The sequence below is a fragment of the Plasmodium berghei genome, assembly GCF_900002375.2.
Source record: "Plasmodium berghei ANKA genome assembly, chromosome: 12".
Lineage (NCBI taxonomy): Eukaryota > Apicomplexa > Aconoidasida > Haemosporida > Plasmodiidae > Plasmodium > Plasmodium berghei.
In genome coordinates, this window is record NC_036170.2 from 1,704,024 (window position 1) to 1,724,613 (window position 20,590).

The 20,590-nt window shown below is 21.9% G+C and overlaps 3 protein-coding genes across 3 annotated transcripts; 1 reads left to right on the forward strand and 2 right to left on the reverse strand.

Annotated features, from left to right (window-relative positions):
• Positions 1-376: 376 nt before the first annotated feature.
• Positions 377-7,987, reverse strand: PBANKA_1245300 (formin 1, putative; the record flags this gene model as incomplete). The annotated part of the gene is made up of 1 exon (XM_034566542.1): positions 377-7,987. The coding sequence occupies one exon, from the start codon at positions 7,985-7,987 to the stop codon at positions 377-379; it is 7,611 nt and encodes a 2,536-aa protein (XP_034423128.1).
• A 1,789-nt stretch (positions 7,988-9,776) lies between these two features.
• Positions 9,777-11,777, forward strand: PBANKA_1245400 (SURF1 domain-containing protein, putative; the record flags this gene model as incomplete). The annotated part of the gene is made up of 1 exon (XM_034566543.1): positions 9,777-11,777. One exon carries the CDS (start codon positions 9,777-9,779, stop codon positions 11,775-11,777), a length of 2,001 nt encoding a protein of 666 aa, XP_034423129.1.
• Positions 11,778-12,932: 1,155 nt separating this feature from the next.
• PBANKA_1245500 (conserved Plasmodium protein, unknown function) lies at positions 12,933-20,492 on the reverse strand (the record flags this gene model as incomplete). The annotated part of the gene is made up of 1 exon (XM_034566544.1): positions 12,933-20,492. One exon carries the CDS (start codon positions 20,490-20,492, stop codon positions 12,933-12,935), a length of 7,560 nt encoding a protein of 2,519 aa, XP_034423130.1.
• Between the last annotated feature and the right edge of the window lie 98 nt (positions 20,493-20,590).

Sequence of the window (20,590 nt, forward strand, 5' to 3'; positions counted from 1 at the left end):
AATATTTTGATATGAAGTATGGATAACGAAAACAAAATATACACATAAATTAGATAAAAAAAAATAATGTAGCGTTTCAAATATTTCTCAATGTTTCTTTGCTATTATTTGTTAAACACATTTCCAAAATCAAATAATCCATTTATGCAAATTATAGAAATACAAAAAGGATAAGTAGTGTCAGGAAATTATAATTAGGGATATTTAAACAAAAAAAACGAAAAATAGTCGAAAATTATAAATATAATACATTTTTTTTATATTATGTTATAAAAATATTAATATATAATCGTCAAAAGTAGTATAAATACAAATTTATTACTAAGAACAAATGACGAAAAAAAAATACATATGTATAATCATTAAAAATAAATAATTAAAATATTTTGAAAGATTTCTTTTCAGTGTTTTCAACTGGGTCCTTTTGAGTTTTTTTAACTATAGTAAAGTTTTGCTTTTTGCTGAGAACTGCTCCTTTTTTTTCATTTTCCAATTGTTTTTCTTTTTTCTTAAGTTCCTTTAGAGCATTTTCACTAATTGTTTTTCTATTAAATTCAACAGATTGAACAAATTTCCAAAGTTCTTTAAACAAATCTTGTATTTGTACATTAGCTACTTCTTTTTCTTTATAACCTAAATATAATGCAATATCTTTGAATACCGAAAGTGTTTGATTATAAAAATGTTCGAGTTCTTCAATTTTTGGTTCTACGCTACAATAAAATTCATTAAGTGCATCATATAATGGATCTTCTGGGTTTTTTTTAGCCAGTTCTATAACATTTTTAATTTTTGTAGAACCCACTTTTAATTTTTGTAAAAGAGAATCAATTATTTGTTTATCTGTTCTGACTACATTTTCAATACATCTTAATTCATCAATTATTTGCAATGTTTCTGGGCTTTTTTCATAAATAACTTCACATATATATTGCATAAGTGTTTTAACAGGTTTAGTACTTGATCTTATATCATTTAATTTAGCTAATGTTGTTAATTTAAATCCGAAAGCATTACCTCTTTGTGGGTCACCATAATTTAATGTGTTACCTACATTTAAGATGGTAAATAGAATAGTAAAAAGTTTTGTTGATCCTTTTATTGCTTCACATGATTCTAATATATTTTCTAATGGATTTAAAGTATTTTCATAATTTTCTTTAAATGCTAAAGCAAAATAGTGAGATTCTAATCTTTGTTTTAATAAAGGTACACCCGTTAATGCTGCTATATATTGTTCAGGTTTGTCAACTAAATTTAAATCACCATTAGAACAAATGTATTCTTTAACAATTTCAAATTCTTCTGGTGTTGGTACATATTGCATTAATACTTCTGTATTATCTATATTAAGTACACTAGGATTTAAATCCATAATTGCATCTCTTATTTCTTTAAATGTATAATTATTAAATTTAGATAAAGCAATGGACATATTATATTCTCTTTTTGAATCTGGCAATAATTGTATAACTTTTGGTTTTTTAATTTTTAACTCGGTTCCCCCTTCTTTTTTAGCAACAATCTTTGTGAAACATTTTTCAACACTTTCTTTTTCTATTTCAATTTTTGTTATTAAATTTTTTTTATCTTCAAATAGTGTTCCTGGTATATCATTTTCAAATAAAGCTTCCCAGAAAAATCTTTTTGTTTTTCCATCATCCTTTGCTTGATTTTTTTTAATACTAAATTTACTTTTTCCAACAACAGCCCCACCTTGGGCACCTTTTGGAGGACCTTTCATAAATTTTGGGGCTCCTTTTTTTCCTCCTTTTCCTTTTGGTGTCGTTTTTGATGCCTCCTTTTTTATGGGAACACTTTTTGCCTTTTCTACTGATTTTTGATTATTTTCTATAACCTCAGTTTTTTCAATTTTATATGATTTTTTTAGCATTTCTAAATCAATGCCAGATAAAAGATTTATACCTGACACAGAAGCTATTGCATCTGTAGAATTTGTTGTGAGCCCTAATTCTTTTAATCCTTCTCCTGTTAAAAGTTTTGTTTCTTTTTCTATCAATTTTTTCCTATCATCAATAGAAACTTTCAATTCTTTATGAAGTAAACCAATTTTCTTAATTGTTTCTTCTTCAATAGAAGATTTAGCTAAAGAGAAGGAGGTTAAATCTAATTGCCAAGGTACAATTGCTAAAACACTTTTTTCGGCATTTAATAAATGAACAGTTGGTAAAGTACCGAAAATATCATCTGGTTCAGATCCAATTTTACAATATTTCACTTTTCGTAATATATTAAATGGCAATACATCATTTATTTGTTTTATTACTTTTGTTTGTTGATTTTTATCACTAGTATTAGTAGTAGATGTGGCACTATTTTGGATACTTTTTGACGTATTTGAAACAGTATTTTCATTTTCTTTACTGGCTTTGTTTAATGAAATTTTTGGAACTATTTTTTTTATCACTAATTTTTTTGGAATAACTACTGTATTATTATTTTTTACCAAAATAGGTGTATTTTTGGGGGGTATTGAAATTTTCTCTTCATTTTGCGTATCTTTTTTTTCTATTTTTTTAATGTCAGATTCTTCAGATTGCGATGTGTCATCTTTTTTTGTATCTGTATCTTGCACTTTTTCGAGGTGTTCTTTACCATTTTGTTCTTTAACATTTTTTTCTTTTACGCTTGAACCATCATTATCTCCCTTTTCATAATTCTGTGATGGATTTTTCATGATGAAATTATTTTTTTTTTCATGTTTTTCGTCATTATTTTTTACTATTGTATTATTCTTTTCAATAGAACTATTTTTATTAATCAGACTATTTTTGACGGTATTTATTTTTTTCAAAGCTAAAAATTTAGATTTTATATTTAATCTCGGTTTCTCCATACCATGAATTGACTCGGTTACTAATTTTTTTTTTTTTTTTTGAGAGAGTACGTATTGATCTTTTAAAACAGTATTATAGGATCCATTTAATTTATGGCGATTTATATTTGTTATTAAAACGTTATTAGAAAAACTATTTAATAACAGTGCATCTTTGTCATTTCTATTAATTTGATTATTAGTGACATCTATAACGCATTCATAATTATTCATTATTTTGTTTTTTTTTCTTTTATTATAGCGTTCTTTTTTATTTTTTAAAAAAAATGAAAACATATTTAAAATTTTGTTTCTTTTACCCTTGGGTACATCGTTTTGTTTTCTTCCTCCCCTTCCCTCATTTTTATAATCATAATTATTATCACTATTAAAATTGTTACTATTGATATGATTGCTTATATTTTTAGGGGATTCCTCTTTTTTAATTTTATTAGTATCATTAGAATTTGAAAAATAAGATATATCGCATTCCATTAAATTGTTATATATACTATGATTATTTTTTGTATTATTGGTTATATTCTTATAAGATTCTACTTCTTTTTTCGTTTTTTCAGTTATTAAATTATTTTTATTATTATGTGTATACAAATTGTTTATATTTGTTTTTTTATCATGGTATGAAATGTCATTACTAGAAAATATCGTATCGAATTCGTTATCTAATTGAGTAAAACGATTTGATGAAATTTTATTATCTTTATGTTCACGTGTATTTTCAATATTTATATAATCCATCGATATATTAATGCTATTAACACTTTTATTTTCGATATAATTACTTTTATTTTCGATATAATTACTTTTATTTTCGATGTAATCACTTTTAGTTTCATCAATCATAGAAATTGATTCATATTTATTAGTTATTAAATTTGAATCCAACTCTTCTATTGAATTATTTCTTAAGAATAAAATATCTGTATGTGCATCAATAGTATTATCAACACCACAAACAACAGAACTATTATTACTTTTATCATCAATATTTTCTGTTTTTTGTGTGTTTCTTTGACTATTACTATTTGTGAGTGGTTCATCAAAATGCGCCTGATTATTATCTTGTTCATAAATATATTCTTTTTGTAATTTATTAAAAATATTATATTTATCATGATTTTCATCATATATATTTGAATCCATATTTAAATCATTAATAACTTTATGTTTATAGCTATGCAAATGATTATTGATTTCCTGGAAATTTGTTATTTCTATAGTTTGGTCATCAATTTTTGAATCTTCCATAATTATATGATTGTAAAATTCTTCATTTTCACTTAGTATAAATTCATCATAATTTTTATTTAGTTTATTATTCGTTTCACAATAAAAGGATATATTTTGAGATGATTGAGAACTTGATTTATTATCTTTACTTTTATTATTAAATAAATTTGTGTTATTTGAATGCATAGATGGCAAGGAGGACTGAATAAATATGGATGAAGATTGTTTATTTTCTATTTGTTCATCAATATTTTTTGAATTATCCAAATTTTGTTCGCTAATTGAGTAGGTATTGTTTTCGGAAGATTCTGCATACACTTCATCATCAGTTATATCACTATCAGATAAAATATTTTCACTTTTTAATGAATTATCATTTTTATTCAAATCAAATTTAAATAAAATATCATTGATATTTACATTTGTAATGTTGTTTAATGTTTCTTTTATATGACTTTTATTATTCTCAATATTGCTTTGTTTTGATATTGATTCATATTGATTATTAATGTTTTTTGTATTATAATTATTTTCATGTATTGACTTTTCGTAAGGTTTATTATTTCGCATTATCATATTATCACCGATTTTATTTTTGTAAAAAGAAGATACTATTTCCTTTTCATTATATATTTCAATGTGTGTATTATTTATATCATTTTTTAAGTATTTAGAAAAATTATTTTCTCCATTATTATATCTACCACGATTACCTGGAATCAAACTAAAATCATTGCTAGAATAATCGTTAGATGATAAGTTATTGTTGAAGATTTTATGCAAATCAATGGCATAATCTTTATCTCCATTAGATGAAGAACCATCATCACTGCTTTCTGATTCTGTAATATTACTGTTGCTATCGCCACTACTATTATTGGTAAGGTTTTCAGAATACTTTGTATTAATATTTGCATTTTTATCATTATGATTTATATTTTTTTGTCTATATTTCGTTGTGAAATTCATAAATTTATCTTTTTTATATTCCCTATAACTAGCAACAGTTTCGCTTTCATCCTCCAAAAATGATAATTTATTCGAATGAATATTTTTCGTTTTTTTTGAATCGTTTTCATAATATATTTCCCTCTTCAAGTTGTCAATGTCATATTGTTCTAATTTGTTAATATTATTTTCGATATCCATTTTAATATTATAATCTATTGATGATTTTAAAACGGGTTCTTTATTTAATTTAATATTTTTGATAGAAATCTCTAATTGATTATTATCATCATTTATATTATTATGATCGATTAATTTTAATTTTTCGTTACTTCTAAAAAATAAATCATTAAACCTATTCTTTTTAGGCATATATTTATTTTTTGAAAATATTAATGATTTATTACCATTATTTTGTTTTAATAAATGTATTTTATTAAATTTCTTTATTTTTAGTTGTGCTTTTTTATCTTTGTTTAGCCCAAGTGTTTTAACTGGTATATCTTTTTTTTCTTTTTGAAATTGTTTAAGTGATAATGATTGATCGATATGTTTTGATTTTGTTTTTTTCGTTTCCATTACTGATTTTCCATTCCTTATATTTTCTTTTAAAATGACATTGGATGTACTTTTTTTTTCAAGGTTTTTTAATTCACTAGTAATTTCGATGTCATGTTTGTCATTTTTTAAAAAATTAGTAGATGAATTGCTTACAATAGATGTATTTAGTTTTGTATCTTTTAAATTAGATGAACTTTGGCTTTTATTTTTATTATCAGAAAATTCGTCTTTGTTAGTAGAATTAAACTTATTTTCGTTTGAATCCACATTACGATGATTTACTACCACCGAATATTTATTCTTTTTATTTAAATTATCGATTAAATATAAATCATTATCACGATTATATCTATGAAAATAATATGGGTCATCTAAAATAATACAATGATAAATAGCAGGATTTGGTACATATAATGGTGTATCATAAAATCCAAGCATAACCTGATTATTTTCATCTAAAATAGGTATAAACATATTAAATTCTTGACCCATATTTTCATATTTACTAAATACATTTCCCTTTGGATCTACAAAAGGCTCTTTAACATTCCATTCATTTAATAAAGTTTTCGCATCTTCATTACATATCATAATAGGTTGGTCCTTATCTAATTTCACATAACCTTTTTCTATTAATGGTACATTAACAACTGGTAAAACTTTTCTTTTATAAATAATAGCTTTTTGAAAATTTTTACATTCAGAAAATTTAATTAATTTTTTATCTACTAAATTTGTTTCAACAAAGGGTAAAATGTATGTAGAAGGAATTAATGTATTCCTCCAAGAATCTCCATATAATGATTTAATTCTATTAATAGATGAAATTGGAAAATAAGAGCTTTTTAGTATTTCAAATTCTTTATTAGATTTCATATGTTTATATGCATCAATGCTTGAATAACTTAAATCGTTATATTTAAAATTCCCATCTCTTGATATAATTTTTCTTTTATCAATAAAATTATTATGAGATATATTAGTTGGTTTAATTAAAACCTTTTCATTCATAAGATTTTCAATTAAATTAGGATCTAAATCAGATTTGCTTAAAATATTATTATTTTTCATTTGTTCATTAAATTTGTTCCAGTATGTATGGCTGTTTGTTTTTTTATCCATTATATTGTCATTAATATTTATTATGTTATTGTTTAAATTTTGCTTGTTTTCTATTTGCTCGTGATTTTTATTAGCTTCTTTTTTAACATCATTTTCTAAATCTTCAATTAGTTTTAAAACAATTGTTGTGTTGATATCTTGAGGGCCATAATATGTTTTGTAAAAATGATAAACTTCTTTATATAATTGCAGTGATATTTTAAAGTTATTAAGTTGATGCATAATAATAGCAAAAGAAAACAAAATATTTTGAACTTGAATAGTTTGTCGTGTTTTATGTATTCGCATTCTCATATCGACGGCTATTAAATATTTGTGTAAAGCATTTAAAGGATTTCCAGAAAGTCTTAATAATAATCCCAAATTACAATAACAATCTGCAATGATTTCATTTGGGGTTTCAGAGTTGTAATCTCCAAAAAATTTTTTTCTTATATTTAAAATTTGTTCACATAAAGGTATAGCTTTTTCATAGTGTCTTACTTTAATATAATAAGAGCATACATCATTTAATGCATCACTATAATTTAAACTATCAGAATTAAAAATTTTTTCTACAACATATAAATATTTTAAATAATAATTTTCTGCTTCTTCATTTTGTTTATATTGGCTTAATAAATCAGAAAAAATATAAAGTAAATTTGATAAGACTTGTATTTCACATACTATATATGGTTCTTCAAAATGTGAATCTAAATTTTTAGCTTTATTAATTTCAGTAGATTGTTCATTTAACAATTCTTTTTTGTGTGTATATAATAATGTATTGTCAATTAAAAATTTTAATTCATTTAAATACTTTTTGCCTTCTTCATATTTTTCTATTAATACATAACATTTACATATTAAAATTAATTCTGTACTCATATCACCAGTTATATAAAAACCAAAATGTTTCGAGTAATATTTTTTTGCTATCATATAAGAATGAATAGCTTGGATTAAACAATCTGAATATTTTTTATCATTGTAATTGTTAATAGCAAATAATCTTAAATCATTTCGTATATTTTGTATTTCGATATAAGTAATAGAATAATTAAAAGTTTCCATATTTTGTAGTATAAAAACAGCTTCTTTTACTTTTATTTGCTCATCGTTTATTGTTAAAGAATCCTCAAATTTTATGTTTTTTATCTTAGTATCCTTTTCATTTCTAATACTTGTTAATCTCAGTTCATTTTTTGTAATCATGCTTAGCGTGTCTACATTTTTTTCATTTTCAATGTCGTTGATATTTGCTAAGGTTATCTTTTTGATTTCCATCTTATGATATTTTGCAGGAAAATTGGATTATACAATATATTAGGGGATATATATCATAATATCCCGAAACCAAATGAAAAAATGAAATGAATATACTAATGAAATATTAAGTAATAATATGATTATATTATGGAATGTGTAACGAATGTGCAAACTATGCAACTTTAATATAAAACTTAAAGAGCTTTTTATTGATAAAAAGTTTACATTATGAATGAAGATCTGCTTTATTTTTTTCAAACATTGGAAACGTGGAAACAAATAGTTTGCAAAACATGTGCATAAATCTCCATGTAGGAAAAAATTATATATATCCTTATTTACAAAAATGTTTCAAATAAATGAGTAAACATATATTAATATGGGACGATACGGAAATGCACATTTCCCAAAAAAATACATGAATATGTAAAACGGGTAATTGCAAAATATGCATCAATATTAAAAACTGTGAATTGTCTGAAAGGGAAATTATAAAAAAAAATGGGTATACGAAAAAAAGGAAATGCAAAAAAAATAGAAAATACTAAACAAATAGGTGATATTAAAAAAATAGAAAATACTAAAAAAAACTGGAAATACCATAAAAAACGAAACTGCATAATTTTTTTTAATATGAAGGTATAAAAATCATAAATACAAATTGATATCTTTTAAAAAAAAATTAACAAAATTATATATTTATACTCACAAAAATATAACTGAATTTTTCAAAAGATACAAAATTAATATATTCATATTGTCTAAAAATTAATGCATTATGCATGCCATATTTATTTTATATTTGTAAAGTATTTTAAACTTTTTTTTTTACAAAAAAAATAAATAAAATAAAATAAAATAAAATAAAATAAAATAAAGAAAAATATAGTTAAATACGTCCTTTCCCCCTATAATATGCAACCATCTATATTTATAAAAATCTAATATTTATTTCCTCTGTTGAATAGTTAGTAATACTATACGTTTTGTACTGGAATTTATTTTTTAATATCCCTCCATAAATATAATACAAAAAATTAAGAGTGCTAATATAAAAAATGTAGCATGTTATATATGCTTGATGTTAATTTTGTTATTATTATTTTTTTCTTAATAAGGGAATTAATATGTAAAATATAAATTAATAAATATATAGCACATTTATAGCATTAATATTATGAATTAAATATATAAATTATTTGCGAAACAATAAGTATATTTTTTCTTTTTTGTGGCATATAACATTTGAAGCATTTTCAAATAAAATTATCATGTAAATATTATTATTTTTTCCTTTATAATACGATATACCTTATATACATATATATTATGTTTTATGAATTTCGACATTTGCTGCAGCTGTATATATAGTATACTTTTGTTTAAATTAAATATTTAAGTATTTTTTATATTCATTTTTTTTTATTAAAATTTTTATGTATTATACCAACTTTTCATGATGAAAAGGTTCCCATTTTTCTTTAATGATATAGGAGGTAAAATAATTGAAGATAAAATAAAATCAATCTTGTTACGAAGCGAAGCATTCCATAGGTTTTCACTAAAAACATATGAGATGTATAATGAGTTGAAGAATAAATTGAACTGCATTGCAAAAAAATAACATGAATTTTATTGTGTTTTAATTAAAGCAAAAAAAATGGTATAAATATTGCACAAGTGTGTATATATAGATGACATATAAGTTTATATGTGTGCGTGTGAATTAATATTGGAGCTATACAGTTTATGAAGTTTATTATAAACTTAAATACTAATTGTATATTTGAAAACGCCCTTATATATAATGCCATTTTTAAATAATATACAAAATGTAAGGAAATTCGCTTTTCAGCTAAATGACCAGATTTTTTTGTGCAAACTAAAGGGGTATCACATTGGTGTATTTTATAATACATCTTCAATATTTTTTAATACATATAACTTAAAAAAAAAGTATTTGAGTACATTAAAAAATAAAAGAAATAAAAAAAAAATATCATTATTTTCAAAATATACAAAACGTGAACAGGATACAAAAGTAAGAAATATAATAAATTTGAGAAAGAGGAAATGGGGGCGCCCTTATAAAGTTCATATAGATTTATTAAATGAAGAAATAAAATGTATAGAAAAAAAAATTAATGAAAGAAACATAATTAAAAATGACACTGGAGACATATCTCTAACACAATTTAAATATCCAAGTCAAAAACTTTATAAAGCAAAGGAAAAAGAAATAAAATTAATAAGAAAAAGTGAGGGGCAATACTATTTACCATTAGAATGTGAAAATAGTACTATTGTAAGGATTATTAATATAAAGAATAAAATATCGTCGCCCATATTACGTTGTGTACGTAATAGTAAATTTGGATTGAGAGAAAAGGAAAAAAGTTTTTTTTTTTTTTATTCATCCTTTTTTTGCTCCTTTTTTTTTTTAATGGGTGTATGGCAATATAAAAAAGTTAATAAAAAGAGATTTTTAATTAATTATATATTAGATAACATAAACAAGCCAATTATAGATATTAATAATTCTGATTTTCCATGGTTTCATGATTATTTGATGTTAAAAGAAAAAATTGAAGAATTAAATGAGGATTTGGAATTATATGAAAAAGAAAATGAATCAACAATAAATAATGATATAACCCAAGCAATTACGAGTGTTTTTGAATTTTGGAAAAAAGTGAAAACATTTTGGAAGCAGGAATTTAAGAAGGAAAATAAAGGCAACAATCAAAACAATAATAATGACTTTATTAATGGTGTTAAAAATATAAGTTTTAAAAATTTTAAAAATGAGCAAAATGAAGATAAGCTATATAATAACATAAATGAAAATGATACAGATCTATTAACTATTGATTTTGAAAATATAAAAAATATTCATGATTGGATTATTCGAATAAGAAATGAAAATTTTTTTTCCAGATTTATTAAAAGAAAATTAATGAAAAATAATATAACTGAAGATGAGTTGAAAAAGCTTGCTATAGAAAAGTATAAATATAGAAAGGTACAGTTAACAGGAGTATTAGATACAAGTAACAATTTTTATATAGGTCCTAAATTTCACGAGCATAACAAAAAAAAAAAATATTATTATGTTATTTGCCCATTATTTTTAAAAGATGGAAAATGCATGTTAGTAAATCGAGGATTAATAGCACAAGAAATACTAAAGGAAACTATAAGTGAAAATCCTAAAATTGTTACAATTAGAGGAATATTAGATCCAGGTGAATTATATGAATCCTCTTTTAAAAATTTTAAAATTATTTCAAACAAAAATGGCTATGGAAATTATTTTTATTATTATGATATTGAAAATATTTGTAAAAATGCTAAGATCTTAAATTTTGAAGGATCTAATTATTTCATTGCGAACATATATGATATATTAGTACACGAAGATTACTATAATGATATAATAAAGAGTCGTTATTCAAATAAAGGTAACAGTGCTAATATGAAAGATAAGGATAAAATAAAAGAATTAAATGATAGTTTAAAAAAATTAAATAATATTAGTATTGATGATATGGATAGAGAGACGCAAGAAAGGATAAAGCGTTTTTTGAGAAACAATAACATTCAAACTGAAAAAAAATCTGCTATAAAAAGGGCGAAACCTTTTAGATATGATGATCATTTTATACATAAGAAAAAAAAAGAGTACTTAAATTTTTATGCTGATGAAAGAACACATTTTAATTATGCATGCCAATGGTTTATGTTTTCAATTGTTTTTTCAACCATATCTATATTTAAATTTATTCAGTTTAAAAGGTGGATATTTTAGCCATTTAAAAATAAAATACAGTATTTGATAGTTAAATATGAGATAATGAAAGTCAAAAATGAATATAATAATATCACAAATGTGGATTATTTTGTTATTAATGCGAGTTTATATAAGACTAAAATATTATTATTGCTTAAATATATAAAAATACAAAATAAAATGGTAATATATTTATAATAATTACAACATATATATTATTATTTTTTTTTACCGAGAGTATAGTACTTAATAGGATTATACAGCAATGTAATTCAAGTGCCATCGAAGTTTTGTTAATTAATTTTTTTATTTCATAGTTTTCATATTTTTTTTGTTCACTCTTTATGATTTAAACTAATAAGTTTTCATAAAGAAATCATTATGTATTTAATTATAATTTCCATATTTTTTAAATACAAACATATTTTTTATTGCATTAAAAAATATAACTTTTTTTTTTTTAATTATGTTTTAATAACGAAAGTATTAAAAATATAGCATATAAATTAGTTCTATTATGTCTAAGCAATATACGTTGAAATGGTAATGGAATTTATAAGTATGTTAAAATGGATAAAAAAAGAGAATCTGCAAAAGATTGTGAAATATCATGAACAGTTAACATGAAAAAGTGCAAATGAAATAAAGTATAAAAATATTATTTCTAATAATAATAATATTATTATCAGCAAATGCTATGAAGTAAATACATAGTTAATACACAATTTTTAGTATATCATGCGCCATGGATAATTTTACGAAAACAAAATATATCAATTTATGGTAAAATGTGTTAATTATATTTTTATTATTTGAAATATATATACTATATTACATACAAAGAAAATAAAAAATGTAACAAGAACACTTGTGTAGGCAAACGTTGTAAAAAAACAATTTTAAGAGATATATATATTTAGGATATATATGCATAGAGCATATATATGCACAACAAATACATGGCAATAAAAAGCACACATAAATAACAATGAAATGAAAAACTTATTTAATGTTTTTCCTATTTGAGAAAATAAATATCTTTGCACTTATCATTTTAATGATATGCTTTCAATATGTTATATCATTTTATTAATGTGTATAGTTCATTCTTAAAATTGTTCTTAATATTATTTATTCCTAAAATGTAGAATGCATAAATACTAGCATGGTATATTATATTTGTAATTTTTCAATAATTTCCTTATTATGTGTTACTTTATCTAATAGTAAATCATTAAAAAAACTTTCTTGTGTTTCGAAAAAGGTTTTTTGCTTTTCGGTGTTTAAAATTTCTTTTTCATTTTTCCCGATGTTGTTATCATTGTTTTGTTTAATTATGATATTTGTTTTAATATCGCATGATTTCTCCTTAGAAATATATATTTTTTTGTATTTATCAGGGATATCTGTTTTAGAGTTTGCATGTGTTCTAGTATTGTCCAATTCATTTTTAGTTAAATATGTTTCCTTTTTTTTCGATACCGGTAATATATATTTTTTCTGTATATTTTCTGTTTTTTCTTTTTTTAAATTACAATACAATATATTATTAAGTTCATTATCATCGACACATAGCTTTGGTTTATTAGTTTTTTTAAGAATAATATTATTTTTTACATTTGGGCTAATATTAATGAGTTTCATATTTTTTTTTTTAACGTTTAAATCGAAATTATGATTTTTCAAGTTATCCATTTCTTTTAAATCATTACCTAGTTTAGTATAATTTCCTTCATTATATTTCTTAAGGGGAAGAGAAACATTTTTAGGGAATATATTTTTGAGCGAATCCTTTTCTTCATTTTGATTCATAGGATAATGTTCATTATTTCCTTCATCTTGTGTTTTACTTTTTTTTATTTTATCACTTTTTTTTTTTCTGATATCATTTTTTGGGTATCTAATATTTTTTTTATTTTTATAATTTGTTATTTTTCTTATTCGTCTTTCACTAAATATTTTAAAATTGTAGTCCTTTAATACATAATTCATGTTATTTTCTTGAGTATTAATAATTTTAGAGTGTGTGTATTTATTTAGGTCATCATTTATTGTAACATTTTTATATATTTTATTTTTTACTTTTTTAAGCATTTGAAATATGAAACCGTTTTTTTTTAACGATGCGCCTTCATTTGTATTTTCTTGGGTGTCTATTTGTTTTTGTATATTTTTATGTTTTTTATCAATATTTATTGTGATAAAATCAGGGTTTTCCTGAAGTATAGTTACATATTTAAAATTATTTTTTTTTAAAGTTGTAAAAAAATTACGAAAAGCAATTTTATCCGTTGCATTATTATTTATATTTTCATTAATATTTGGATTTTCTTTATTATTTCGTTTTAAAAAAACTTTATTCAAGTAATGTCTTTTATTCATATTTTTATCATTACTATAATTTTTTTCCTTATTTGTGTTAGATTTTTTAGTTAGTTCATTAAAATTGTAATTAATAAAATTAGCACCATTTTCTTTGTTATTTTGTATAATTATATATAATAATTTATTTTTATTTTTAAATGGGTGTTTTAGTTTTTGTTTATAATTTAAAAATTCATAAACTCCTTTAAACTCAATAAAATTGTCAATAACTATATTATTTGGTGTAATAGATTTAAGTTTACTTAGAATAATTTTTTCCCCTATTAATCTAATAAAAATAAACTCATAATATCTAGAGCTATTATGGAAATGAAATAAATCAGATATTTTTATATTCAAGCATATATTTTCATCTATATATTTTGAAATGTCGTTTGGTAATTTCCATTTTTCGTGATAACTTTCTTCAGGTTTTAATAACAATTCTTTTTTTTGATACATGGAATTATAATTTTGTATAAAATTGATAATACTTATAGGGATAATTTTTTTAATATTTTTAATATCCTTTATTATTTCTTCTATATGAATATTATAGTTATCTTCAAAATTATCATCAAACGATGAGTTAAATTCAAAAAATGAAGAAAACATGCTTGTACAATATATAGACAATTTATTTTTTCGAATATTTTCTTTTTGGGGTTTTTTATTTTCTAATTTTTCATAATTGGTTGTGTCTTTGCATTCATTTTTATTATTTTCGATTTGTTCAAATTTTTCTTGATTTGAAATTTCATTTTTTATATCAGATAATTTTTGTCCTATTTCATCATATTGTGTTTTTTTTTCTTCCTTTATATTGTTTTCTTCAATACATTTATGATAATGATCTCCCCCATTTTGTTTGATATTTTTATTTGAGGTTTCAATTTTATCATTAATTTCTTCAAATTTTTTAAAATTGTTAGAAGGATTTTCTTCAGGTATTTCTTTTTTATATATTTTACTTTTAATTAATTTCAATTTATATTTAAAGAAGGATAATAAATAAAGGATGAAATCACAATTCACCCCATTTTGTCCATCTTTCATTTCTATCAGTTTCATCCATTTAAATAGTAAAAAATATACGTTATTGAATTTACTAAAGTTCAGATTAACAAAAAAAAAATCGGACCAATTATCACTAATTGATGTATCAAAGAAAAAACTAACATATGGAAAGAAAAATTGACATAATAATCTAAACAGCTTTCCATTGTAATTAGATATCTGTATGCTTAAATCTAATTCATTATGATTAACTTCTTTATATTCGTTTTTAATTGTATGAATATAATAATCCTGGTTTTGTAAATATAAGTATGGAGCATAATAATGTAATATTTTTTCAAAAACACAGAAAATTTCATGTGGATGTAAATTTAAATAAAATAAACTTATAATCATATCATGCATTCCTTGAAAATATTTTATTTTGTACAAATCACAAAATAATATGATACATTTTGCTGATTCTATCTGTATATATTTCATAGCATTTTTTTTTTCTACATTTTTATTAAAATCATCATTTTTCAGCCATATATTCCTTTTAATGTCTTCGTATAATATATCTTCGTTATCATCGTCGCTTTTGCCATAGCTCCCTTCGTCTTTATTATTGTTATCTTTATTTTTCATATTATTACAATTTTCACTAGAATCTTTTAAAACTGTATTTTGATATTCCTTTACTTTTGATTGTTCTGAATTAAATATATCTGAATCAGTTCCATTCAATATATGGTTTATTTTTTTATTATTTAATGTGCTAGATTTGATCGAATTTGTGTTTTTAGTATCATTATGCGCGTTTTCATTTGTTACGTTATCAAAAAAATTATAAATATTATCAATATCCGTATTAGAATGTTCATTAATATAATCATCTTCATAATGTGTGTCTACAACGTCAAACTGTTTATTGTTAATAAGATGGTTTTCTTGTAATGAGAAATCAAAGATTTTAATTATTTTTTTTTCAAATAATTTTTGATATAATTCTAAATTTTCGTGTTCATTTGTATCATTGCCATTGCTGTAAATGATACTACCATTTGTTTTTATATTTTCCGTTTTGATTGTTTTGTTAAAATAATCAAATGAATTATATAAAGAGTTAATATAATTCAATCTATCATCATTTATATTTAAACTATTAAATAAATTATATTTGTTTATTTTTATATGTAAATAACTAAATTCATTTATTATTTCATTATTTGTATATGTATTATGTTTATCTACTCTTTTATGAAAATTGTTTTTATTATTCTCCTTGGAGTCATAAAATTTATGTACCATTTCTTTTTTAATATCATCTTTAGGTCTTTTTATAATTTGAATATTTTCTGCAATTGAATATTTTAATTTATTATCATATTCATGATTCTCCTTTAATTTATTATTTTCCTCTAAGTAGATGTTTTCTACCAAGTTATTGGATTCCCTTTTTGCTTTATTTTCTTCTTCACTCGATTTAAAATTTTTATTGGTTAATAAAATTTGTTCATTATATTTTAAATTGTTAGAATTTGAAAGTTTCATTATATTATCAATAGATTCAGTGAAATTATTTTCTTCAATTGTATTCTCTATTATGTCCATATCATTGAATATAGTTTCCTTAGTAAAAAAGGTTTCGTCATCGGATATTTTATGTTCATTACTAGTATAGTTACAAATTTGTATATTTTTTTTATCTTTATTCTGAATTTCATCATTTTTATTGTAAACTATACTTATGAAATTTTTACTTTTGCTTTTAATAATATTTTCGATTGGTTCTCTTTTAGTATTTTCATTTTGGTTTTCTGTATAATAGGAAAAATATTCTTTATCTATATCTTTAGCCCCATTTTCCTCATTATCAGTATCTTTTATATTTTTTGGAGTTATATCCTTTTGTTCTTCGGTATTATATTGAATCTCTAAAATATTGTTATTGTTTTTTGCGTGATTAATATTGGTTTGAGTCTTTATTTCAATTTCCTTCGTCAAATATATTTGTTTGTTTTCTTCTTTATTACCATTTGTATTTTCATTTATTTTTGTTTGAATGTTTATGTCTGTTTCCGAGTATTTATGATACTTATGTTTATTTTCGTAACTTTCTTGAAAAATGATTAATTCATTTTCTTCAATATCTGAGTTAAAATTTTCACTAGTTTTCGCCTCATCTTGTTCTTTATTATTTTTTTTTGTGATTAACATGGTATTATCAGTAAGTAATAATAAATCGTTGATAACATTTTGATTTTGTGCTTCATTAGAAACTTTATTTTCATTTTTTTGTGTAGAAATTTTATTCAAGTATGAACCTTCAGAATGATGGTTATTAACTTCGTTCATTATAATGTCATGTTTGGTGTTATTCATTTCTTCTATTTCGTGATCTGATTTAATATTGTCGAATATATTGAATAAATTTGTGATATATTCATTTTGTTCATCATTATATGAGGCTTCATGATTTATTTCATTATCAAGTTTATTAATAAGTACTGTTGTAGTGTCAGTTGCATTACTTGCATTATTTCTATTATATTCTGTGGTGCTTTTTTTTTTATTAGCTGTATCATCATCTAAAAAAAAAACATTTGTGAGTGAATTTTCGATCACATTGTCTTTCTCATTTGGTTTTATTGCATTTAATGATAAATTGTGAGGATTTTTATTATATAAGTTACTTGAAAATACGTTTTTAAAATATTCCCAATTATCTGGTAAATAATGTAGCTCTGTTTTATGTTCGCGATTACATTTTTTCCCCTTTATCATTTCATCATTAATTTTATTGGAAGAATTATCATGTAAGTAATTTGTGTCATTTTTCTCATCCATATCTTGGAAATCAGTTTTAATAATATTTGATATTTGTTTTTCTTTAGCTTTATAATTGCACTCGGATGTTATATTAAGAATTTCATGATTGTTGCTATTGTCATTGTTTTGGTTTTTGATATAATAACGTGTTTCATTGAAAGTATCATTAATTTGTTTATGCATTGTGTTTTCGATGTTTGATTCGTTTTTATTATTTGCGTCTTTCGGTTTTAATTCTTCAAACTGTTGATGACCCTCCGAAAAGTTGCAATAATTTTTGAAAATTATATTGTCATGTAAGGATAAATTCGAAGCATTACTATATAAATTTGTATTTTCTTCAAAACTAGTATTAATATTATCACCACTATTATTATGGTTTACATGATTAAGATCATTTGTACGCAAAACTTGTTCTTTGTTCATTAAATTTTCGTGAATAGTATTAATTTCTTCGTTTACAATGTTTTCTTTATTGTTTTCATTAATATTATAGGAATCATGCATTTCTTTCACACCATTTGATTTAAAAGAATCATTGAAACTAAACACGTTTTCAATATGTACATTTTGTTCATTAAATATTTTGTTTATTAAAGGTGAATTTTTAAATTCCTTTTTATCATTTATTTCAGATTTATTAAAATTTATGAGTTTATTTTTTTTCAAATTATCCATATGTAGACTTTTTCTATGATTTCTATTTAATATTACATTAGAATTATTATTATTTCTTTTATTTTTTTTTTGTATGGTTTCAATATAATTTTTGTAGCCCTTAAAATTCCTTTTTAGATTAAAATTTATAGGTATATTTATGACATGTTTTCGATTATCTGATTTAATTTCATTACTTTCTTTGATTTTATTAGCCTCATTAAAGGTTTCTAAATGCATAATTTCAACTTTATCATTTTCTTGGTTTATATTTTGTGTATGTTTTTGATGATTTGTATTTTTTGCTGGTTCATAGTTAGATTCATTAGATTCTTTATATTTTGTCTTTTTATTATTTTCAATAAATAAAGTTGACTTACCTATTAAGCTTGTATTTGCATAATCTTTTGGAGAATTTTTATTTAAAAATTCATTTTCAAAAATTTCCAAATTTTCATATATTTTTAATTTTGTATTTTTTTGATCTATATCTTCATTAGAATAACTTATTTTAGAATTATCTTTTTTTATAACCATATTCTTAGTTTGATTGATATATGAATTTCTTAATTTGTAATGTTTATATCCCAAATTATTATTTTTCGTAGAAATATTCTTTATATTACCATTAAACCTTTTTAAATCATGAATATTATATATATTTTTTTCTTCTTTTGGATTTATTGATAAATAAATTAAATTGTCCTTTAAGTTTTTTTTTCGATTTATTACGATATTTTGTTGTTTTTGTTTGCAATCTTCTCTTGGATGCAAATATTTGTTTATATAGCTTGAAATATTAAAATGATTGGTTTCTTTATTTTTTTTACAAGATAATTCATTTTTATTATTTATTTTGTAATTTTCTTTATACGTTTTATTTTTTTTGAATGATAACTGAGATTTGTGTTTTTCTTTTTCATTCTGACTAAAACTATTTCTTACATAATCATTACTATTACTGATATTGTAAATACAATTTTTAAAATTATCTGATCTATTTGAATACTTAAAAGATAATGGGAGTTTATTTTTAATATCTAAAGTATATTCGAATTTGTTATTTAAATGATCTATCCCTTTATTTGTATCATTACTTTTTAATTGCATTTGTATGCTTTCCGGAAAATTGGAATTAAACTTTCCTTTTATTTTTGACATTTTATTAATATAACTTTTATAATAAAACTTAGAATTATCATAGAATAGTATTCGATTTTTTATTAAAGTGTTTTTGTCATTTTTATGCATTCTAGTTGTATGAATATATTTGTTGTCTATTTGAAAATTTTGTGACATTTCTAGGTGATTATTATTATCACCATACATTGCATCATCAGTTGTGTTACATAGTTTATTAAATATTTTATAATTTATAGGAATATTATTCCTATAATTAAAGGTATAATTTTCATTTTGAGGGGCATTTGTTGCACCATAATAATCGGCATTCAAATTTTGTTTCAAAATATTATCATGTTCACGGTTTTTAGGATTGTGAACATTTCTTTTTAATTTGTGCATGAAATTTACTTTAGAAAATTTATCATTGTAATTATTTATATTTACAATATTTTTTTCTGTTTTATTGTTTATTGCAAAGCTATTATTTTCCTTAAAATTTATTTTATTTATATTTAAAATGGTATTATTGTATGTGTTTTCATTGTTTAATGTTTCTTCCGTCTTTTGTTGAAAATTATTACTTTTATTGTTGTGATAATCCATTGAATCACATAAGAAGGATGGATTTGGTGAAAACAAATCTCCATCAAAGTCATATTTGTCGGGAAAAAAATTATATTCATAATTTTTATGAAAATAATGGTATTTGCTTTCAGTATTTTTATTAGTATTACTTATTCTTCTATGGGCATCCATTCTGCTTTTGTGTATTTAAATTAAAAAATATGTCTTCAGTTCTTTTTAAGTTACCCATGAATTTTTTATAATTAAAATTATAAATATATTTCTTAAAA